The sequence below is a fragment of the Geospiza fortis genome, unplaced genomic scaffold (assembly GCF_000277835.1).
Source record: "Geospiza fortis unplaced genomic scaffold, GeoFor_1.0 scaffold166, whole genome shotgun sequence".
NCBI classification, from domain to species: Eukaryota; Metazoa; Chordata; class Aves; order Passeriformes; family Thraupidae; genus Geospiza; species Geospiza fortis.
Window position 1 is genome coordinate 1,895,001 of NW_005054310.1, and position 24,720 is coordinate 1,919,720.

At 37.2% G+C, this 24,720-nt stretch overlaps 1 protein-coding gene across 1 annotated transcript in view; it reads left to right on the forward strand.

The window, feature by feature from the left end:
• PAWR (pro-apoptotic WT1 regulator) overlaps positions 1-13,377 on the forward strand; it is a 64,013-nt gene extending 50,636 nt beyond the window's left edge. Inside the window, exons 4-6 of the mRNA XM_014312350.2 lie at positions 4,683-4,830; positions 6,191-6,295; positions 10,789-13,377. Coding sequence (XP_014167825.1) covers positions 4,683-4,830; positions 6,191-6,295; positions 10,789-10,875 — 340 coding nt within the window. The 3' untranslated portion in view covers positions 10,876-13,377. The remainder of the gene's footprint in view (positions 1-4,682; positions 4,831-6,190; positions 6,296-10,788) is intronic.
• Positions 13,378-24,720: the final 11,343 nt, after the last annotated feature.

Here is a 24,720-nt window from a genome sequence, read left to right on the forward strand (position 1 = left end):
AGGACATGCAGGAGAGTATTTGGGAGCTTGTGGTCAGTCAGGTGTCCTAGCTGTGAGCTTCATGTGTTTTAAACGTGTAGGTATACTTCAGTAGTAATAGCTCATATCAACTTTCTATTCTTCCATTTTCCTCTCAGGTTTTTTAATGTAATATGGCTTGTCTTGGCCATTTCAAACTGCTGTTATGAAACTGGATCTGCCATTTTTTGCGCTGCTTTGTGAATAGATATTTTAAGTACTAAACATATTGCCATTAGTAAGAATGGTTTTATGATTAAAGTCTGATGGTATCAGCATAGTTGATGTTACCAATGATTTCTCAAACATGAGAAGGACAAAGTGCATTTTCTTTATTGAAGTATTTGAGTCTAATCTACATGTAAACATGAATTATGTTTCTTTTGTAAACTAAAAGGCATGTTTGCAAGTAACAGTAATGCAAGATATTTATGCAGACATAGGAGTATTTTAATAAACACAGAAAGTTTGTTCTATCAGATTACTTAAAGACTGTCTACTAGTTTTTGAACCAATTTAGATTCTTAAAAAAAAAAAGAATTGTAAAGCAAACCTTGCAGATTGGGATTTAAAGATTTTTGCATGGTTCTTGAATCAGACAGATCAACTGGATTAGTTTACAGAAAGAGCTAGATTAAAATCTCTTCATGGTTCAGAAGTGTATTCCCCTTATAAGTTTGTTTACTATTGGAAATGAATACAGTATGGTATGGTTTTATGGCTTCCAGTCAAAATGTCAGAGAGGATTTTTGCCCCCTCTTTTAGGATAGTACAGCACATTGACATGGAACCCTAGAGGTAGAGACTATTTAGCAGTAATTGTAAAAGACTCCATCATACTTGAGGTTATCTTTCATGTAAGAGTTGAAAAATAAATGGGGAAGTAGAGACCATAAAAAAGAAAGTGCTTCAGAAAGTGCATTGGAGGGGCTCTGAAATTGCCTTGCTCAGTGTTTTTAGATAATTATAAAACTTAAACTATAACAGTTTACTTTCCATCATACTAACCTTGATCTCACTAATTAAAAAAAAAAAACACAGCTGTGAAATACTGTTTCATAATGCTGTGCCCAGACATGCCTGCTTGCCTGTGTTTAGGAGTTCCACAGTGAGGGCTGGCTTTGGAAGCATTGTCTCATCTAGCTTGTTACCTTAGGACCCCTGCTTTGCAGATATGAGCATTTTATTTTAGACAGAGGTCACTAAAGAAGTTTTTCTTGACTTTTGTAGCTCTTCTTGAGACACTGCTGATGTTATGAGAAGGCATAAACAAGTAGGGTTTATTTCTGCAAAATGTTTTGATGGTCTGTCTAATGGTCTCACTCCCTCTTGGGCCAGTGCTCATGCAGCTGGGCAAGCTGCTGCCTCAGGGAGCCACTGTGGCTGCAAGTTGAGGACTTCTTTTGCTTGGCTGCTTGATTGCTGCTTTGTGGTTTGAGTAGTTTCCCATTCACCTGAAGGCCAGAGGCAGGAAAAGTGCAGGAGCCTAGGGAATGCAGCTGTAGAAAAGGAAGACTGCCTTTCCTTAGCTCAGCTCTGACAGTCACAAATTTGGTTTAAGTGGTCTGAAGTAACAGAAAGCCAAGGTGCCCTGTTTAGAAATAATTGTCCTTTGCTTCTTCCAGAAAAGCTGTTAGCAACTGACCGGATTGCAGTGGCATAAATAGCTAGGAGTTTCCAAATCAGGTATAGTTATAAGATTCTAGCATAAAAATAAACCTGTCATAGTTGAAATACAGCTTGGACAGGGTGATTTTCACTGGGTGAAATGGCAGTTTGGACAGTGGTTTAGAAAGACATTGAGAGAATCAGAGAAGTGTTGGAAGGAGATATTTCACCTTGCTTTTAAACCTGTCCCTGTATGAATAACTGATTTTATTGTAAAGAAAATAGCTAGGAACGTCAAACCAAAATTTCTCTTTCTCTCTAAGAGGAGTCAAACTTGATTTTGCTATATTGTTTTTGTTTTAAGTATAGCCAGAAAAACACCTTGTAATTTGTCGTGCTCTGCTCTGCACTGGGGTGGCCTCACCTTGAGTGCTGGGGACAGGTTTGGGTGCCACAATATAAAACAGACTTCAAGCTCTTAGAGAACATCCAGAAGAGAGCAGCGAGGATGGTGAAGGGACTGGAGCAGGAGGCCTTTGAGGAATGGCTGAGGTCACTTGGTGTGTTGAGGCTGGAGAAGGGGAGACTGAGGGGAGGCCTCATTGCAGTTACAACTTCCTTGTGAGGGAGAGAGGAGGGTCAGGTACAGATACCTTGACATGTGTGATCCATGACAGGACTGAAGGGAGGGGCATAAAGCTGAGTCAGGAGAGGTTTAGGTTGGGTATCGAGAAGTTTTCCAGCCAGAGGGTGATTGGGCACTCAGGGCAGTGGTCACAGCACCAAGCCTGTCTTGAATTCAAGAAGTGAACAATGCTCTCAGGCACATGTGACTCTTGGAGTGTCCAGGGCCAACAGCTGGACTTGAATGATCCTGATGGGTCCCTTCCAACTCAGCGTATTCTGATTCTGTGATTCTTTCTCCCTTAACGCTCATGAAGTGACATTGCATCTGAAGACTTAAGTTCCGTTCTTTGTGAAAGATGTTTCTGTTGTGTCACGGATAGTACTTTTTTGCCATTGCTGTGTACTAGCCATTGGTTATAAGACCCCAAATAATGAACTTTTCATCTGTTATATTCCTTGTGTTAGGTTTTGGACTGATGCCTTCTTAAATGGTTTTTTAAAATCCCATTTCTTAGAGGCCTCCATGATATGTTCTTTGTACTTTCCTACAATGCAAAGGAATGTGTTCAGTAGGGTCTGCTGCCCATTGGAATGGATGAGGAAATTCAAGTGTGAGTGTCAGGGAAAAAAAACCCCTGAAAATTAAAGCATTTTCTTTTTCATTCTTCTAATGAAACCCTTCCTGTCCAGGTATTCTTTCTTCTAACTTCTAATCTTTGTTTAGGAGCTTCTGCCAATATCACTCACTGGAGCTGAGTTTAAATACTTCAGTATAGTGGCAAAAGTATTCATCTTTAAGTTATGAAAAGTTGAGACTTTTTTTTTGTGTGGTCTCTCCTTGAGACATTAACAGCACGAAACTACATGTCTTTTAGGAAGCTCAATAATCTAGAATTTATAGAGTTAAGTTTAAATATTTGTCTTATGTTGCAACATGCATATCCGGTCCTAGAAATGTTTTATAAAAAATCTTCTGGATGAAGAATAAACAGTGCTAAATATGGTAATAACATTAAGCTACAAAATTCCTTACAATTGTGTCAGTGTGTCTTGGAAACTTCACACATACTGGAGCAAAAGAATATTTATATCCACGAGAAGACATCCCTTTGCCAGATACTCCTGCTTTTGATTTGCACTGTATCCATCTAAATCTGCATATTGTCAGCAGGGGTTTTCTAGAGTTATGAAATGCAAAATTGTTAAATGAACACATTAATCATATACTCTTCTGTGTTTTAAAGGAAATGTTGTAGGGATGCTCATAATGCTTTTCATTCTTTTCCTAAGTGGTCTAGAGCACCAGTGTATACATACTTCAGCTGTGTGATTTTGCAGAATCACAGGCTGGTTGATGATGGAAGGGACCTCTGGGGTAATCTTGTCCAGTCCCCTGCTCAAGCAGGGCCACCTAGAGCTGATTTTTGAGGACCATATCCAGGTGGCTTTTGAGTATCTCAGTTTTTTGGTTTTGTCTTGGCAGTTTGTATATTTTAAGTCTAAGAAGTGTAATTTTGGTGAATTGGAGAGGGAGAGTCTCTTTGTCTGTTCTCAGGGCCCTCTGTTCTGTTGTTGTTAGTTATTCATTAGAATCTTCATTGAAGGTGACTAACATTACTGTTAGGAAGAAAATGGCTATGGGAAGGACACTTAGTTTTGTGACTGAAAAATGCTTGGCTTGTCATGCATATTTTTAAATTAGTACTGTTTTTTTACATGCCAGTAGTAATGGAGACCCTGCATGCTTAAAAAAAAAAACCTAGCTTATGTGCACTTGCAGTGCTTATCTGTTGATTCCATGACTGATATTTAATAAACAGACATGTAATCTAGACTAAGTGGTCCCAAGGGACCACTTAAGGAGTGAGTGTCAGCCAATGGAGCTCTGACAAACTCCTCTGTACCAAAGTTCTGAAGTAAAATATCTGGAGATGGCATAAAATTGGTTTGTTGGGTCACATCACTTTCTCACTTCAGTTTACTTTCCATTCCCTTATGGGCCAAATCCATAGTTCCCAAAAAATTAGTCAATATTCTTCTTATGTTTTGCATGTGTACCTGTTTTTTCATCCCTTATGTTTTCATCTAGCTAAAAAGATTCTTGGTTTAAACTCTGTAGTGGCAATTTAGTTCTTGAAATAAAGTCATTTAGCTTGGTTTTTAATGTGCATAGTTAATGAAACTTGAAAAATAGGATAAGTATGTGTTTATGGTGTATTACCATGTGATGAAAGCTGCATTTTCCAAGTATTTGAATCCCTGAGGCAGTGAATTTAGTGAGTTCTCAGCCACACAAGAGCTGTGGAATATGTTCTCTGCAGTTTATTAGACTGACCTGCTGACTGCTTTGGAGAGCTCTTCTGTGACTGCTCTCATTTCCATTTTGTGAGATGTGTAAATAGGTGTGTGCTTTGCTCTGCCCCTCACAGTACAGCCAATGCACCAGAAGATGATGCTCCAAACAGATATTCCCGACCAGAGAGGACAGCTTATGGCAGATACAGCAGAGATGCAAATTCTTCTGGGAGTTCCCTACCAAGTAACTCTTTGGAGAAGAGGATTGAGGAGCTTGAAAGGGTAAGTACCAACTAACCTTGCTATGGCATACATCTGAAATGAAGTACTTTTGAAATTCCCTGGGGAAATTTGCAGGTAAAATACATAGAAATGATGCAAAATGCTTGAAGTACAGATAGTTATGTCTACAAAAACATACAAAGAGTCAGACTGACCGAGAAGAATGTGAACTTTAAAATCACAGATGTTTAGTTTTCATTTGGTATTTAAGTGAGAAATAGTTAAGGCAAAGATAATACACTTAAGAGAGCCAGCAGTTCTCTGTGTACTTCTCCTGTGTACCTCCTTGTGACACACCAACACAGAGCAAATACCTTGGGGGAAGAAGGAGCTCACTGGCTGTTCACAAGGTTACAAGCTGGTTTCTGATCTATTTGTTGGTTTATTTTTTTAGTATACTGAAGTATTGTAAAATTTAACTGCTATCTAGTTGTTTGTTAGAGCTGTAAACATTCAAAACACATATTTAAAATGGTTTGCATTGTTTCATACTGATTCAATAAAAACAGTTTTGGGAGAATGTAATAATGTTAAAGCTGAGCTTTTCGCCTAAGCCAGTATTTTGCTAAATAATTTCATCTGTGTAATCTATTACTGGCTTCTCTGTCTTCCTCTGAAGTGGATTTTTTGTGGGTAATTTCACAAATATTCTTGAATCGTGTGGGTGAAAGTTACTAAGTTAACACAATTTGAATAGGTCTTTTTTGGAAAGGGGGAAAATTACATGTATTTTGTAGAAATTGCTATTTTTGATTTAAGAATTGAGGAATCTTCATTTGAGTAAAGTATACCATAATCCTCCCTTCTAAATCATCTTCTTTCTGAAATACTTTAATTGCTAGTAAAAAAAAATAGAAGAAGATGTAAGCACCTTCTTTCCTAATGAACATTTTCATTCTTTCTCACATTCAGGCCCACAGATTTAAAAGTGAGTCTTCATTTCTTGTTAATGAAGATAATACCATATATATAATACCATTTTATTATAATGGTATTATAAAAAATCAACAACAGAAATCCAACTGACAGTAGTTTGGGAGCTCATACTTTACATTTACTTCTTCTGTTTTGGGCCCCTGTCCAATTCTGTGTTCAAGCTTAAGTTAAATATAAATTAAAACATTATCACTTGAATCAAACCAAACAGATTTGCTGTTGTAAAATATTCTTAGATGTGATTCTTTAGCTCCTTGAAATGTAAAAGGACGTGAAGATATGGGTTTGACTTGCTGTAGGAAAGGAATTATGGGTAAATATGTGTGTGTGTGTGTTCTTTCTTTGTTTTAGACGGTGTTAACTTAAAACTGTCTCTTAAAACGAGAATTTACATTTTCTACTTCATTCTTTATTCTGGTTATAGGAACTTGCAAAAGAAAGACAGGAGAATGCAAGATTAATGAAGATGGCACAGGACAAAGAGGAACTAATTGGAAAGCTGAAAGAAGAAATTGATTTATTAAACAGAGTAAGCAAATACTTTCTTACGTGGCTCTGTAAGGACAGAATAAGTGTCTGCATTCTCTATTGTGTTCTTCAGGTGACATCCAGTGGGCAAGGTCAGAAAATAATTAATTTGGGGATTTTTTGTATTTGTGTAGTTTTTCAAGAGGTATGTCAGTAATTTGTATTTTCTTTCTAAGGTGACTTGGATTTGTCATGAGTAACTTCCCTAAGTCTGGTCAATTCCTTGTTGTTCTAAGTGTTTATAAAGCAAGGTTATAAAACCAAAAGCTCTTTATGTTTTGACAGACATTCTCATATTGTTTAGTGTTGATCCCAGGTAAAGGCAGAATAAGACAGAGGGCAGGAGACATGAGGTAACATCAGGCAACAGTGAAGGCAGGAGAGGAGGGGTAGAAGAGTGAGACATGCTTGGAAATAGGACAGGATAAGAAGTTTTAAAGTGGATTAAAAAAAAGTTGCACCAGTTTTAAGGGCAAACTGGAGTTCTTTCATAGGGTGTACTATTGACCTCATCCTGCTCTTCCTGGTTGAGGTGTGGAGTCCTGATGTCCTAGAGATACATGCCTCTCCAGTAGTCCAGTGTAGATAGGGCTCTGGTGAATCCATCAGCAAAGGGAGGCATGAAGAGTGTCAGACGTACATTTTGCAGCTCTGCATTTGTAGCAAAGGACAACAACATTCAGAAGTTTGCAAACTAACCTAGAAAATTAAGAGATGAGATTATTTTGAAACACATATTTTGGCTGTTACATGGAGAAAGTTGGAAGTTGATCTGTAGGAGAAATGAGGTGGTGTTGGTTTTAGAGAGATTTCTATTTTAACTGAGGCATTGCTCTTCATGCAGTTCTTTCATTCTGCAAAGAATCTGTCACATCTAAGCTTATTGGCCTTATTACAATTGAGGCAGGTGTTCATTCCTTCTGCATAATGGATGGCAAAGCTATTTAATACTGTTGGTCATGTCTGACTTCCTGATTCAAAGTTGGAAAGAACAAATTGAAAGAACCTAAATGACTGAAATCTTGGGGTTTCGGACCACAGCTTTTTTGATAGGTTTGATATTCCAGAAGCAATGTTGGTTTTTTTTGGCTATACTTGAAGTGTGATGTCCTAAATGAAATCCATCGAGTGTCTTAACTAGAAACTGTCTTTGAACATCCATAGTAAAATTAGGCACTGTCTGTGCATTGCCTGTGTTAAGTACAAGGGCAGTTTGTACTTGTTGTATGGAAGAAAACATAAACTGAATAAAGTCATTTCAAAACCAACTTTGTTTTATATTGACTAAAATTTTACCTTTCCATGAGATCTACAAAGCCATCTCATTGGTGCTCCCTAGGTAGATACTTTTAAACACAGAAGAGAAGGGATTTTTTTGGTCCATCAGGTCAGCATTTTTCATACCTTTAATATTGTCTGTTTGCTCAATAGAGTGCAAGTTATTTATGTCTGTGTCTCTTAGGCTTTTCTTAATGATGAATTAGCTGCCTTTTGATTTTATGATCAGCATAGTTATTTGTCTTCTTGAACTCATGTCTCAAGCGATGCTTTCATTAACACAAAAGCAGTCCTGTTTATTAGCTGTTGAATTTGATTGCTTCTATATTGGGTATCCATGTGGATTCAGAAAGAGAAAATGTTTAAAAAATTAAGAAAAGCTGCATAAATATCACATCATTATCATGATAGAAAGTTATGGAAATTAATATGTCAGTTGTATTTGCTTCAGATTTATTATCATAACTGAGAACATGAGAGCCAGCACTTGGACATCCATCTGATGGAGTGTCCCTCTGTAGGCCTAGCACCATCTGATGGGGTGTCCCTCTGTAGGCCTAGCACCAGGATTGGGTGCTTTTCATGGAAGAACAGCTGCGATCTTCAGCCTTCTGTTCAGATAAAAGGATGTCCTGAGACTGAACTTTATTTAGTGAGCCTGTGTAGAGGTCGTCTTAAAAGATTTTGCTGGTAGCAGCCTAAATAGGGATCTCTAAATTTGACCATCTACGCATTAATGGTTCTCCTCCAGCTTTTCTGTTCATCAAAATGTACAGTTGTTGGATGTTAACATGTGCAGGTATGGGAAGAATGTCACATCAGATACCCTAGATAGCTTCTTAAAAGGCCATTTTATTGTGTATCTTTCTGACTGCTCAGTCCATATTTAGCAAAATGCTCTTTCTAGAAGTTTTAGTCAGTTCATAAACACAGATGCATCCCGATTGGCAAAGACCTTGTGTTGCTCTTGAAAAACTTTTTCCAAGAATCGTGAGAACTTCTTGGTAGAATTTTTCTCATTTTAAGTGAGTATATTTATTTAATGTGACATTATCATTTTGCTGAGCTCAGTCAGTACATCTCAGAGATACTTAAAGGATATGAGGTGCAATTATATTGAGGAACAGAAAAGGCTTTCTCCTATAAACAGCATTCTCTCATTCCAGTATATTAGACATTAAAGGTGTGTCTGCCATGTTCTTTTTAAGAAAGGCACAATTACTTCATAAAATGCCCTTAAATGTGTGAAAGGCATCTCAAAATATTTGAATACTTTGTAGGCAAAGTTCAGCTGTCAACTAATTTACACTTAGTCATCTCTGACCTTACCAAGATGTCAGTGTAGCTAAAAGCGTGTTTGGAGAGAGTTTGTCCCTGAGAATTTACAGTCCAATTAATGTGAATTGTATAGTTATCAGTTCTTTTGGTATGTGAAGTTCAAGCTTTCCTGCTATTGCATCTTTTTTGTTAATAAGCATAAATTAGTGTTATAATTTTGAATAAGAAACTTTAAATTTCAGAGTGACAGAATCCCCTCCATCTTGCAACCCACTGTTTTTGTGTAGATCCTTAAAGCAGTTATTTTTCTTGGCTTATATTCAAGAAACTTTTACATGTAGTAATTTCTGGAATGTTATTTTTGCAGCATAAACATTTCACAAACTTTTAATATTTTATTTTGAGTGTATTATACTAGAATTTTAAACAGGAGGTTTTTATGTAAGCCTTAATTGAGCTATCAGATGGCTCAATCTGCAAGTTTTATAATACAAGTTTTATGTTTACCAAACTAAAAATAAATAGCTTTATTGAAAATATGTTGTCCCTTCCATCTATCTGATTATTAATCTAAGTTGCACAAAAGAGGTTATAAAGTGTATTTGTTTCTACTAAATTGTATTTTTAGCATTTATCCACCAAAACTTAGCCTGTTCAGGTATTGAAGTTACTTGTATCTGTTATGTTGGAGTGGTCAAATGCTTTTTCTGGAATTGGTTCATACTGTGATGCAGCTTTACTTCTGTGAGGCAAAGAGAAATTTCTGCTAGTGATTTCTTGATTCTACTCTAGAAAAAAATAAAGGAATTGCAAATTATTGATTATTGAATTTTAGCTTGGCAAACTGAAGGGGCTTTTAAAAATTCATTATACCAATTGAACAGATGATCTCTATTCTGGAATAGCCTCACTGAGAAAGAAATAAAAACCTGGGCTTTGTATGTCAAACACTGCATAACAAATTAAAGGGCCAAGAGAGAGAAAAATCTTCTCTTTACTGCTTAAGACAAGAGGACAGTTTGGCAGGCTTGAATCAAAAAACACATAGGATCTCCAATGAGAATTCTGGTTCATTTTCCTTTGCCCACCTTTCATTTTTCTCCTTAAAATCCTGTTATTGACATCACTCTTCTGTTTCTTCATTCTTTTCTAGTTCACATTCTGTTTTTTGCATGAGATTTTTGTACATGAAAATTGCCTTTATTGAAGTAATGTTTGTATTAAGCAGTCATTATTACTGATTTTCACTTTAAAGGCTTGAAAAGACTTGTTAGGAGTGAAGAAGTGAAATGGGAACTTGACAAAAATGGTAGTTAGTGGAAAAGACACAAACATTTGTGTGTGTCAAACATTTTCAAACACTGTGAAAGCAATCTATTTGAGCACCCATTACAACTCTGTGCACGCTGTCTGTTCTTCCAGTAGCACTTCAGACAAAAGGTACAAAGTCCATTTTTATTTTTTGTTCCACAAGAAAAAAGTGAACTGGCATGTCTTTTTTGAAAATTTTGATACTTAGTACACAAAACAGGATTTCTTGCAGTAATAATCAGTGATGTGTATACATGGGAGCCATATTTGCAGACAGGCAATTGGGGAAAGCAGGAACAGGAGCTGATTAATACACTCTCTGTTTATGCCAGAAAAATAATCACCCCCATTCTATTTTGGTTTCTTTATGCATTAATTCCTGCTGTAGCTTTGATTTGAACATGTTTCTATTTAAGGTGCTTAGAAATATAATGTTAATGTTTTGTAATTATAGTAACGCTTCAAAACAGGCTGGTTTAACATTTCTAAGGGTACCTACTGTGACGCTAATTCTTCCCTGTTCCAGCTTCCTCATTTCAGAGCTAAGATATTAAATTTCTGCTGCTACTAATTGAGAGTTTGCATTTCCATCCTGAGAAGTGTTTATTTTTCTTTGTTCTTGTACAGGATCTAGATGATATAGAAGATGAAAATGAACAATTGAAGCAAGAAAACAAAACCCTCTTAAAAGTTGTTGGACAGCTGACAAGGTAGAAGATTCAGATACCAATGAGGAAAGATTTAAAAAACTACTGATTGAACACTAAGGTCAATATAGTAATATTTCCTGTGTTGCAGTACCTTATAATAACTGTCTTTGTATTTATTGTTAGGAAACCAGATGAATGTTTATTTTCATAGTGCTTTCTCCTTTGTTCAATGAAATGGCATAAAATTTGGGGTGAATTTTTAGCTTTCTTTTCACATAAGCATGATTAAAATTTTCCAACATGTTTCAAAATTTTAAGTTCAAAAATATTTGGATTTTGTATCTTCAGATTACAGCTGCAGAAATTACAGTAATCTAAAACTCATAGCATCAAGATCATTTTCAGTCCATGTGGGTGTATATTTTTGAAATTAATGGAAGCAATACATATGAGCTTTGTTTACACAGATTCAAGATATGTATTTTGGGAAATGCTTCCTTTTTTGTTCAAATAGCTGTAAAGTGGATGCCTTATTACTGATGTATAACATTTTGCAGATTGATGACTTGCTCTAGAACTCTTGTATGTTGAGGTTTTTTACTGTGTCTGAAAGATTGACAATAGTAGAGAGTAGCAATTTTTTTTCTGTTTAACAGTATTCTGTCAGAAGGGGAAGGTTTTACTAAAAAACTACAAAACAAACAAATGCAAAACACCACAAAGCCAAATAAATCACCTCGTGTATCAGCATTAATAAGTTCTTAGAATCACATTGAAGTTGTGCACTGCAGTTTATTTTATGGCTTTTGCTTTAGCAATGAATTGCAAGTTTGCAATCAGACAGTTAGTTTGCTGTTTTGAGAATTCAGTCAAAGCCTGGAGCTTTCATCTTAGCAAAGACACTTCTTGTTATCATCCTAAAATTTGTAGTGATCATAGCCCATACAAGTTTTTGGTTTTTTTTTTAAGCTGAGTGAATTTTTTTTGTATGTGATGAAGTAGAGGGGTATACTAGTGATTTGTGCCTTTTTGAAACATCAAATGGTATACAAACCCCATTTTTATCCTTGATTTTAAACTAACAAGTTGTTTAAAAAGTGCCTGGTTAGATGTTACAATCCAGTTTGACTGTGTGTGGATTCTTCTGTAACATGATAGCTGACAAAATTTTCCTTAGACTTTAATCACAGACCTCAGTTAACATTTAGACTAAAAATTATTTGTACTTTATTTGATCTTAATACAGCACATTTTTCATTCCTGGTCAGATTAAATGTACATACCCTTTGAGGAAAGACACTAAAAATGAAAACATTTCAAAGAGTCCAGGCTTTTTATGGACAATTTTGATGTCAGAAAGTTACATATAGTTCTTTTTACCTTAAAACTTAAAAGCAACTTTAATATAACAATATAACAGTATTGTTATATTAATATATATGTGAAATATAAACAACAATTGCCTTTTCAGATTTGCAAACTGTTTTTCATAATGTGCATTTAATGACAGTGTTTCTCAAATTTAAAATTCCAGCTATTATTGTTACATTTCGAATTGTTTTGGATATAGGATAGATTATTTTGCATTTGTGCATTCTGCTGAGGAAAAACTTTCCAAAGCTTTAAAGTGTTTTTCAAGACACTTTCAGTCCAGGATGCCTCAGTGTTTTCCTTCACAGTGGATGAGATTCCATGGAACACCATTTAAAACCTTTTCTCAGGGGGTTAAATGGTATAGGGGGTTTGTATAAGCCCTTTGAATTACAACGTACGCCAATGAGTATTGCTTGTAATATTATTGAAACAGTAAGAAGTCCCTTAATTTATAAGTTCCATGAAATTGCACATTTAAAGACATAATAAAGTCAGTTGAGATGCATGCCTTTTGAATAAATACAAAACTTTCTCTGGAAGAACATCTGATTTCCTTCTCTGTGTACCAGGTGGGGAATGCAGGTGCCCACATGCTGCATGGAGTGTCAAACATTGGAGCATTAGGAAGTGCCTAACATTAAGCATACTGCAGTACACACAGGTAGCAATATGAAGTAGCAAATGAGATGTTTCATAAAGTGTGTTTCATGTACATTTTAAACCAAAGAAAAACAGCAACAAAGAACATAAACAAAAGTTACCTGTCTTCATATTACCTCTTCTTGGCAGCGGTAATGCCGGAATTAGAATTTTTTTTAACTTGTACATAAAACTGACAGAAGTATTTGGCAGAATTTCTGGATTTCTAATGTAATGTTCTTGTTCAGGGCTAGTTGTGATTTTTCTGCTCTGGAAAACTTGTGGTAGTTGAGTTTTCCTCTGAAAACAGTCTCATAATCATAATGCAGAGTGATTTTTAGAAAATACCCATTTTATGTGTATAAAAAATTTAAACATCATTAACCTATGAGTAACTGAGTATTCATTTTAGTTTTGAACATTGACTAGTTGTGATGATACTTGTTTTCAGATTATAAAAATGATTTTGAGATTCTTCTACTGCAGGTGAAAGATACATGTTTTATAATAAAGATTGTTTGCTGTTGTTCAAATAAAACAAAATTCTTTTTAATCCAGGCTGAGTACTTGCTGTTTTTAAAGGAGAATTAATACTGTCTCTCTAAAATTCTAACTGGAATTGTCCTCTGTGGTGTGAAGTTCCCAATCTGAACTGCTAAAATGAGTTTTGCATTCACATTGGAGTTTTCAAGTGTGTTTGCGTATGCAGACACACAAGAGAGAAATCTGGATATTTACACTATACATTTTTGCTTCAGGTAATAGTGAGTATCCTTCCATCTATTAGATAGAAGTAATCTTTTCTCCTAGTTCAAAGCAGAAGTATCAACCTTCCCATGAAAAGCAAGAAGGTTACAGTGCTGTTTCTACAGAAGGTGAATTGATTTAACTTCTACAGCTCTATAAAGCAAGTGTTCTCTTCTGCACAAGCAGAATCATTAAGGGCAATCTCCTTTTCACTCATAGCTGCAGACTGCACATAAAGAGAGCAAGTGGATAATCAGCAATTATCAGGGAATTGATAACTATATTACATTATATCATAAAGCTTGTAATGCTGTTGTTTTAAAAGAATGTAAACACAAATGCCATAAGCAACCATGCATTCAACACCATGGTTGCTTTATGGGTAAGACATTATCCATTAAGAGCATTTGCACTTAGTAAATTTAAAATGTTAGGTGAATTTGGGTAGGGATGACTGCCTTTATGAAATCATGGTGGCTTTTAGATTTGTTTTAAAATACAAAACTATGCATTTGCTCAGTTTTTACCTTTGGCATTTTAGATTCCTCAGTCTTGGTGGGAAATTTTAGGTCCAAGTACACAAGTGCCTTTTCTGTGCTCTTCCTTTAATCACTGGATTTGCCATAAAGTATGTACCTAATCTTAGCACTTGGTATGATTTCCCATGGATATTCTAATTTCTCTCTCGTAATTTAACTCTTTGTATTTTTTCTTCTTTCCCTTGTTCTTCTAGAAATGTAAGTGGTATTTGTGAAGTGTAACAACATCCATATACCTATTTGTTGGATTTTCTCCTTTCTTTAACCTCAAATATTTATGTGAAAAATTTTTCTCCTACACTGCACTGCTACTGAAAGTTGGTTTGGGACACTTAAGAGCGTACCAAGGTTTTGAGAGGAATTGAATATTGATAAGTATGTTGAGACAATCTAATGTTGTAGTTGTACAGTAAAAAGTTCTGTTAGTCTCCAACTATGAAAAGGGAAACCTTGTGGGAATATCACATATAAGAGTAATGGTGGTCTATGGACAGCATTTGAACAGGAGCCAGCAATAGGATAAAAGTTCCTCTAATGTGTCCCAAAATAGCTCAATCCTCTATGCAGTGGATTTCCACCTAAATCTACAGGTTTGCAGCTGAGCCCTTCCTGTCTAGCAGTTGACAGCCCTTCAGGTATGGAAATGGATGCATATATTTCACTGGCATTTCTTGAGCAGGGAGGCCTAATTCACACCCAGCAGCCATGGTCTCTCTTGCTGGTGCCTCAGGAGGGATTTCTGTTTAAACAAAATTGACCTTCAATTTCTGCATTCACCGGAGACATTTGATGTAATATTAAGTAATTGGCATATTGTAATAATTGATTAGGAAATTCTGACATCTTTTATACCACATAAAAAGAGAATGTTTTATTTTCTTATTGCTAGCCCTTTTCTTGAAGTGAAAGTTGCTGCCCCTGGAAAAGACTTTTTTAACACCTTTAAGTTGGGTTCATTTTATAGCCTGGTGAAAGTGCTTACCTCAATAAACCCAAACCCACCAGACCTTCTTTTAACAGCAGTAGAAGCTAAAATGTCTTCAGAAGAATTCCAGGAGCAGATTTGAGGGTAAGGTCTTAAGACTGTAAGTCTTTGTTTTCTTTTGGGCTTTGAGCAGCCTGGTCTAGTGAAAGACATTCTTCTGGTTGGCAAGGGAGGGGGGGAACTGGATCATCTTTCAGCTCCCTTCTAACCCAAACCATTCTGATTCTTCCTTGAAGAAAATCTGGCTAACAAGACAACATCCAGCATTGTTGCTGAGTGACTACCTTGATAGTCACTGATGGACTTAGGGAACACAATTGTCACTTCACACTGAAGTCCTGCAAGTACTGTACTATAGCAAGAGAATAGCAGCAGCATTCTAGAAATGTCTCAGCTTGGATTTTCTACTGGTTTGGGCCAAACTGTGTAAAACATGCTTAGTAATTAGTGATGGAGTTGTAGTGGATGTTGCTAATGGAGGAGCCAGAAAACTCTTACTTTTGTAGCTGTATTTTAGGCTTGCTTCAGGAGATCTTTCTGTGGTTATAATTACTGAGAGGTTAAACTGAACTTTGGCAGTAGCTGTGTAAGTTTTAGAAGGAAACGTTGAGGTAAGAAGGGCCATCTTTGGTATCTTTAATTGATGCCTTTGACACTTAGTTATTTTTGTGGTAAAGCTCTTTGTTATCTACAGATAACAAGAGATAAAAGCCTTATCTATATTGCAAAGATAATCCAAGTCTACCTTGATTTTTAGTTAATATGTTGTAAATGAAATATGAAAAAATATGAAATAATATAAGAATCAAACTTTGTTTTCAGATCTGGAATTCCATTAATAGGGGAGGTAATAAAAATTTATGCATAATTGTGCTACTCATTTTCTGGTAAACAGAACCACTGTTGAAAATGAACAGGTTTTGTAATTGATTGTCTCATTGTTGACCTCTGTGGGCGTTACAGCTAATAAAATTCATGCTTTCTGGAATACCAAAAAGATTCACTTAAAAAGTGGCAGCAGCAAAAATGAGAACTCCATCTCCTCTTAGTCTTTTAAGGTGGGAACTCAACCCATAAAACAGTATTTATGGGTTGTCCTTGATTAAATGACCTGAAGATATTTAGGTATTGCAGGCTCATTAAATGAGCTATTGTGTAATCTGCAATAAAGTAGCATTAAATGTTGTCCTTTCTTTGTATCAGTATTTTCTAGAACACTAACATAACTTAAAAGAAAGATAGTGTTTTTTTGCTTCAAAAGGTTATATTTTAGAAATGTGGAGGTTGATAATTGGCATCTTGATATACTCCCCATTAGTATTTCTGCCTGGAAATCAGGTTTTGTGGACAGGTAGCAAAATGAAATCTTTGTTTTTCTCTCTCAGAAATGTTAATCTCTGCTTTTGCCTGAAGGCTCATTATAACAATGATGCAGTTTAGAGAGTTGAAAATTTTGATTGCAACAGTGTGTGTGTGTGTTTACAGCCAGCTACCAAATATATTTAATGGGCAGGGACAATAAAACTGCTGAAGCTTTGCAAGTTGAGACTCTCTTGAAATAATTCCCATATTTCTCTGTGAAGCAATTACAGAGAAACTGCTAATTGTTCCCAGCTGAATCACTTTCTTCTTATTTAATTGCTTCAGCTCACTATGGTTTGTAGTAAAATATCACTTAAACCCTCCTGTAATTCTGTTGCTTTGGCTTTGTATGAGAAGGGACATTTAAAAGAGTGGTCACTTTCAATTTTCACTCCCCAGATTCTAGGATTTATAAGGCTATGTATTTATTTAAAGCAGGGAGAAAACGAGAAAATGTGTGGGTTGAGACTATGCAGGATTGGATATTAGGGAGAGGATATCTTGTGTAAGGATGAAGAAAATCTAGTTTCCTCTAGCATTTTTTTCACCTAATTTTCAACAAGGAAGGGATGACAAACTGGATGTTTTATAGAGATGTAGAAGTGGTTCCAGTTATCACTGCAGTACAGTTAAGTGTTTTTATGAGAAAAATGTAATTTCCAGCTTTTCATTTGCTCACCTTTGCGTAGACACTTAAAAAGGAGAAGAATGTGACTCTCTACCCTTGAAGAAATGCAAATGACCATCTTTACCCAGGGCTTTGATCATAGCTTTCCTAGACAATGCTAGGCTATAGATGACTGGTCAGAAATGTTAGACATTGATTTTCAAATACAGTGTAATTTGTAGTATGCGATGGTTATATGTTAAAATTAGTATGGGTAATGTTTTCGGCATGGCTAGCTTTAAACATTTAGATCTCTAGCAGAAGCATAACAGAGCTGGTTCTCAGGATAAGATGGGAACCGCTTCCTAAAGTGCCAGGACTGTGTGAAGGAATTTTGATTTCCCTGTATCTGAGAGCCCTCCTGCTGCATTTGCAGATTTAAATATAGAAAATTCTTCCTTAACTACTGCTGAGCGATTTATGAAAAAGAAACACTCCCCCCAACAAAATACTCCCTGTTTTTGTAGTGTGCCAGATAGTTGTATGCAAGTTTTGTGGAACAAGATAATTTTAAAAGTATTTTAAAATGCACATTGAATACAATGTTACTGAGTGAAGTAATTTAGTACGTCTTAATGTAATTCACTGTGCCTGTGTAAAATGGTGATGCTTTTATGAATTTTTTTAAAAAGCTTAGAATCAGAGGAAGGTTACTCTTCTGGGTGCACTGGGTTGTAAAAGCCCAGAACTGGATATGGATCTCAAGAAGGGTGCTTCTTGTTTTGATTGAAGTGGCTGGTGCAGCTCTGCAAGCATGCTCTTCATTCAGCTCCCTTTTATGCAGCTGTCAGCAGTCTTCACTGAGAAACTCTCTGTGTAGGAATCACATCCTTTTTATTTGGCACCCTATCCACTGAGTTTACCTGGCTTTTAGAATGCTGCAAATATGGTAGCTGAGGCAGTTGAGAGCAGGAAGAGTCGCCCTGGCTTCCTTCTTTAAGAGTGTATTCCAATATTTGGGAGCTACTCCTGGTAATAGCTGCATGACTTGCTCCACTGGTAGAAGAAAGCAGATTGCTCTTTGGGGTTTTAATAAGAAGTGAGAATTTTCACTAATTCAAAGGCAGCAGTGACCAGCAGGTGTCCGCAGGGCTACCTGTGTAACACAGAGTCCTACCACCTTCTGAATTTTGTCACAAGGTCCACCCATAGTGTTGTAAATTGTCCTTAGATGAGAGGTCAGAGTAGAAACTAAGTCCCATGTCCAAAAGCGTTACTAAGATGGATGAATAAAGCCAATGTCTTTGGTCTGTCTGTTCCGTGGGTAAGCAAAGATGGAGGCCTTTCAAGGCATTTTAGTTTGGTATTTTTGTCTGATCTGTACGTAAATAAGGACTTGAAACTTCTCAAGTCTATCATTTCGTGACCTTTTTTCTTGAACACAATTGAAATATATTTTATGACAGTTTAAACAAAGACAAACAGATCTCATTTGGCTACTTGATGATTCTACAGTAGATGAGTGCAGTTGTCCTTTTTCTTGGTTTCATTTTCTTTAGGTATCTTTTGCTTTACTGATACCTCTTGAGATTTTTCAGTGCTTAAGCTGAAATGTAGTTCAGTTTACATTCTAAATCTAAGGAAGGTTATCCCAGCAGATGATTATTTATCTCTGCAATTGGAGTGTTCTGTGTATTTTACTCATTTTTTAATACCATGGAGTCAAAAACACTTAACTGAAGGGTTCAGGAAATGCCTTTATCAATGCTGCCAAATACTTACTTTTTGAATCTATTAACAATCTTCTCTGGCCCTGTGAGGCAGTCAGAGCTGTGTGATTATGGAAAGTAAACAACTGAAGTACCTATGCAGGGAGCAAAGATTTAGAGGTAAGCACTTTCTGTTTGGTTTTTTCCTCTCTCAGGCCATGCACCAGATATATTCTGCTGTCCACCACACTGCTGCAGCTAGACAGCTGAACCAACATATTTCAGGGCAGTATCATTAACTGCTGATACAAAGACCCACTGGACAGGATGAATCAGCTTCCATTTATTTGCAAATTGGCAAAATGTCACGTTCTTTTTCTGCTCTTCCTCTATGAAACTTTTATCCATCTTTCCCACTGCTCTTTTGCAGATAAGTGTCCAGATATTCAGAAGGAGGGAAGTTTTAAAGCAAGGTGCTGGCTGATCTGTCAGCTGCCGCCTCGGGCGCCGCGGCGGTGAGACACAGGATGCAGTGCACTTGGGCGTTGGCACCAAGGAGAACTTTCCTCCTTGTGAGCTGGCAAAGTGCCATATCTCCTCAGCAAAGAGATGGAAACAAAACATATTTTTCCTCATCATTACGCAAGAATTGAAATAATAAACTGGTTTGAGATCTTGGCAAGCATCACTTTGGATTTTAATGGACTTTAATAATCTCTTAAATAAAGTAATAATTAAATCACTTTTAATTAAATCGCTTCTCACTAACATGGCTCTAGGATCCCAGGCCCAAGCTGGAAAGCTGCAAGGCCAAGGAAGGCGAGACTCTGCTTTGACTTCAGTGTCATGTGGGCAGACAGCTGGCTGTGTTAGTCTTTTCTCCTTCCTCTAACTATACTTTTATGGAGTTTGACTTCATTGTAGGTCCGCTACAGTATTTTTTGTTTGTGTGTCCCAGCAAGAATTTCGGGTGTGTCAGTGAGAGACGGGAACAAAGGTCAGGCTGGATGGCAGGTAGGGCTTGTGGCTGGTGAGTATGCCTGCAGGGAGGATATTTGTATGAGATGATGATATTTGGCTTGGGAGGGGAAGTGACAGTGTTCGTTGGTTGAGGTGTTGGCATGGCAGTACTTACCACTAGGCTCCGTTGAACCTGTGGAAAATGGTGTTTAAAAATAAGTCCTCATTCATACTGATTCTGTTTTTTCTTTTATTTCTTTAGTGCAATAAAGAGCAATAGCTTTGGGGTGCAGGAGAATTAGAAGGGGACAGAAGAAAAGTCAGAGTGTAAAAAAACAGGACATTGCAAACAGGGTCTAAAGCAAAATGGTTACAGTAAGTCAAATATGAGAGGAGGGTGGCAGGAGTCCTCTTGCCAGCAGACAGGCTGTCCCAGCACTCAGCAAAATAATAGCAGTCAACCAGAAAGGCATCCAGTCAACTTGGAAAGGCATCCAGACTGTGGGCTGTGAAAGGTGAGAGCTGGGGGGTCCTTCCTTTTCAGGCAGATAAGTTTTAAAAGCTACTGCTTTTGTCAGTTTTCAGTTGATAAAAAAATCTGTATGCTGTTACCAAGCCTATATGATCCTTGGGAAGTGTGACAAAAAGGCTTAAAATTTACTAGGTATTTTCAGACATATTTTGAAAGTGTGTTTGTCACATGTAGTTTTACAGCTTGTCTCAGTGATATGCAAAAATAAGGAAGTATCCACAAGCATTGGAAATGGCTCAGCAGAAGCAGTAGCAAATTCTGTGGAAGAGCCCTGAGCTCGGCTGGGCCTGTCCTTGAGTTGCTGTGTGGGTGAGTCTCTGGTACTGGCTGATAGCAAGGTTGGTTCAGTGGAGCTGCAAAAATAGGGGAGTTTGCAAGCTCTGCAAAAACCAGGAAGAATTTAAAAGTACATGATGAGATAGCAGAGTGGCTATGGTGGGACTTTCTTCACTAAAGGAAAGGAATAATTCAACAACGAGTAGTAAGGACAGAGAACTGTGAGCTCTAGAGACCACTGTTACTAGCAGTAATAACCCATTCCTTTCAATCATAGCAAGGTAAGAATAAAAAAACTAAAGAGTAGCACAGAATGAGCTAAGCAGGGCATGATTTCTGTGCTCACTGTAAAAAAAATCCAAACCCTGAACACCTGAGCAGTATGTAGTCCTTTGAAAAAATCCTTTAAAAGGAAAGAAATGCCATTGTGTTACTCATAGTGCCAGGTGTGTTGAAGGAAACAGCTTACATTTTTGTTTCTGGTCTGATGAAGAAGGATTTTGACTTTATTTAAGAGGGACTTTTTTTTTTCTCTAAAGGGGATAGATCTGCTAGTGTAAGTTTTCCCACAAAAATTCAGCTTGGGAATTTACTGTGGTTTCTAACTCATGTTCAAGAGAAGTAATGTTTTAGCTATCTAGATACAGTAAACACTTCTCATTCCTTCCCCTTTCAATTGGGAGGAAATGTTAGGGAAAGGATTTGAAGTAATTATTTCTTAGAAGGGGAGAGTTGGATTTGGTGCTAAGACTGTGATTTGCTAAGTCATTGCTAAGACTGTGATTTAATGGGTTTTGGTGGTACTGGAGAGATGGATATTTTGGAAGACATGCCTGTACTTTGGATGGCTATTCTACAATCTGTTTTTTAAAATATATTCCTAAATTACTAATTAAAATAACGAATTAAAACCAGATGCAGCAGGAGATTAATTAGTCTCCCTGTACTTTCCCTTGTCACTATGCAGTCCTCCTCTGAGAGCTGTATGTCAGAAAGCCAGGAAGAGGGCAGTCTCACTACAAGCCAGTACATTTTACAGGAACAAAACCTAATTCCCAAGTTTCTTCACAAATGTAACCATGTTAAGTAGATCTGTTCAGGATTGCATAACAACTTCTGTAGCAATTAGAGAAAACTACATGGAAGAACTCCACTAGTAAAGCATTTGTATTTATAGCTCATCTCTCTATACGATTTTCTTTAATTTTCTGTTAATCTAATACAGATATAAATGTATAATCCATTTTTTCTCTTCAGCAGATTTTTTTCTCATTTTCTCATTTGTTGTTTCTTTTTCTAAGTGTAATGAGTGGAGTCAGCTTGACAGAGCTAACCAGCTTTCTGTAGACCAGGGGCATGTGATTTGTGGCCTGTATTTGGGAAACCACTGGTATTAAGTTGTTCATGAAATCTTCCTCCTCTGGTCATCAGCAGCATGATAACTAGAGGAGGATGTCGGCCCTCAGGAGGGACTAAGCTGCATGCTGTGCTAAGGAGTGGGAGAGAGAAATTCTGTATATCACTTGACCAGTCTGCTTAAATCACTCAAAACTGTGGTTGAAACACTGATCACCCTGAATTAATGATAGAGTCTTTCTGATAAGTATTTGCCCTGCTTTCTGCCTTGATGCTGTGAAAACAGGAGGATCTTATCCAGTTTATTGCTAATTATGTATATACTGCTAGATTATGTGAACAGGGGGGGGAAATTTAATTTTGAACCAGCATTTCTGTTTTCAGCAGCCTGGTTTCTTGTTAGAGGTATTTAGATCTCTCAGCCAAGATGTTCCAGGCAGCTGTTTCCTAGAGGCAGCTGCTCCTCACAGACCTTGCCTGCCCACTCTTCAAAGTGCAGGATGGGGATGGGGCTGCTGGGACTCTGAGCCCTGCTGAAGACAGAACTTCACAGAATTCACAGAAATACTGCTGGGCAGCACATGCTCATACATTCATGGTGAGTCTGAGATCAGAGAACTGTGGTGTAGGAAGCAGGCAGCTGGGGAATGAAATCAGAAGCCAGTTCAGCAATCCAGTTTTTCAAAAGAGAGAAAGTGAGCCAGCTGAGAGCTTTTGAGGGAGTCAAAGCAGAGGCCAAAGCAAAGAAAGGGAAGAAAACTTGATGCCAAGCTGCTGCCTGGCCCTGTGATCCCAAGCTTGCTGCCTCTCCTGCTGAGGCCAAAGGGGACACACCTAAATGGAGCTGGTGGAGTGAAAAGCCCTGTCCCAAAGTGAGGGAAAAGGGTCCTAATGGAAGAGCCTTGAGACTGCCTGTGGTGCAAGGTGAGGTGACTGGGAGCTGTGTACTGAGTATAAAGACCTTCCCTACCTTGAAATGGGAAGAGACCAAGGCACCTGCTGTGGTCCCAGTGTCCATGTCCAGCTCTATTTGTATGGAAGGTTTCTATTTGTGTTCTTCTGAAATGAGGAAGAAAGACTTCTTTGGCTGGGGTCCGGGTCATTTCACAAGGCCAGAAGAGGCCAAAATCTCTTGGATGAAATCTCCTGGGTGGCAACACTAGGTGTTGGAAAGTTACTTTTATACATGTTACATATGTTGCAGTGTCTCTTGGAACTGCAGTTTAAGATAATTTATGTATCTCGCCTGTATTTTTGCAATCATAAGAGCTGCTCCCACTTTTACATGCAATAGACAGAACTATTAGAACTATGAAAAAGAGGAAAAAATAGTGAGACAAAAACAACCACCAAAAACCCCCAAACCTAAAGGAGCCTTCATTTATAGATTGCAGACTGCTTTTTAATTGAGGCACTCACAAGTTTTCCTCAGAAGGAAGAGGTGGGACTTGCCTTGTTTTGCCCAGATGATGACTCACATGCCAGTTTAATTCAAAGGGGAATAAAAACTAATTGTCTGTCTTTCCTCCTATACAGAGCATTTTAGTGTACCTTGATTTCTCAGAGTATATTTCATAAAATAAAAGTTGAACAGTTCCACCTAGTCTTTAGAGGCAGAATCTGAGGTGTGCAAGGACACAAAGTCCTGCTCTCCCAGCTTCCAAGTTCCACAGGAGCCAGAATTTGGTTGAAGTCATGTCTCTTGACTGATCTGTTTATTGTCTCCCATTTTCAACATTCTTCCCTTGACCTGCAGTATTAGTTTATGAACTCCATTACAAATTCCAGTACTGCAGGTCAGTAGGTGGTGTAGAGGTTTTAAGTAATTCCAGGCTGGTTTGGAGTGGGGATAGATAGGGAGTTGTGTATGGAATCAGACTCAAGTTAGGTGTGGTTTATCTTGATTTTACTCCATTGAAGTAAACCAAATAACAGGAAAATATCCTAGTTATTGTAATTGTAATCAACTTCTCTGAGGTATGGACAGTCAGTGCTGAAGTCATTATTACAGGAAACTAAAACATTCATGAAATTGAAGTTTTAGAGCTGAATCTGTTCTTGACCTTTACATGGACAGCAATTTCCAAGATAATTGAATTAGTATGTATTTATAAATTATTTTCATAACTCATTGCTAAACAGTACCTGTGAACTGTGAAGGCTGTGAACATTTTAAACACAGTCCTTTTTTACTGCAAGTTACTGCTGCAGGTAGAGGTCTTCAGATCTATATTCATAAAGAACAGGTGAACCAAAAATCTACTCCCCCACACCCTGCCTTTTGCTGAAGGCTGGGATAGCAACTTTTTTTTTTTTTTTTTTTTTTTGTGCTGGGGAGCAGAAAAGGACAGAGGCTCTTCATTTGAAATCCAAACTGTTCTGTTCCTTGGTTTTATGTGAACTTGAAGCATTTGTGGATTACCAGCTAGAAGGGAAGAAAGTCCATCTCATAGGGGGCTAAACCTGCTGGTTTTGCAGGACCAATTATAATGTAAAATTTAAAATTAAAAAAAAAGTGGATTTCCATCTGGCATTTGAAAGTTGACACCAGAGTGTTGTTACTGCTCCATTTGCCACCCCTATACTCAGGAAAGATAATGGATGGGTATAAGGAAATAATAGAAAACGAGTCATAAAAATCTATTGGAGTTATGATGTTTTGTAGCAAGGGCAAAAGCCAAAGAGTAGATAAACACTGTAATTGTAAATTGTAGGTCTACAATACACTGAACTTAGTTGTCTTCTTAATAATCAATATCTTCTCTTGAGCACCTTGATGGGAATCTGCTGACATAAAAACTGCAGCACTCAAACACAGTTTGC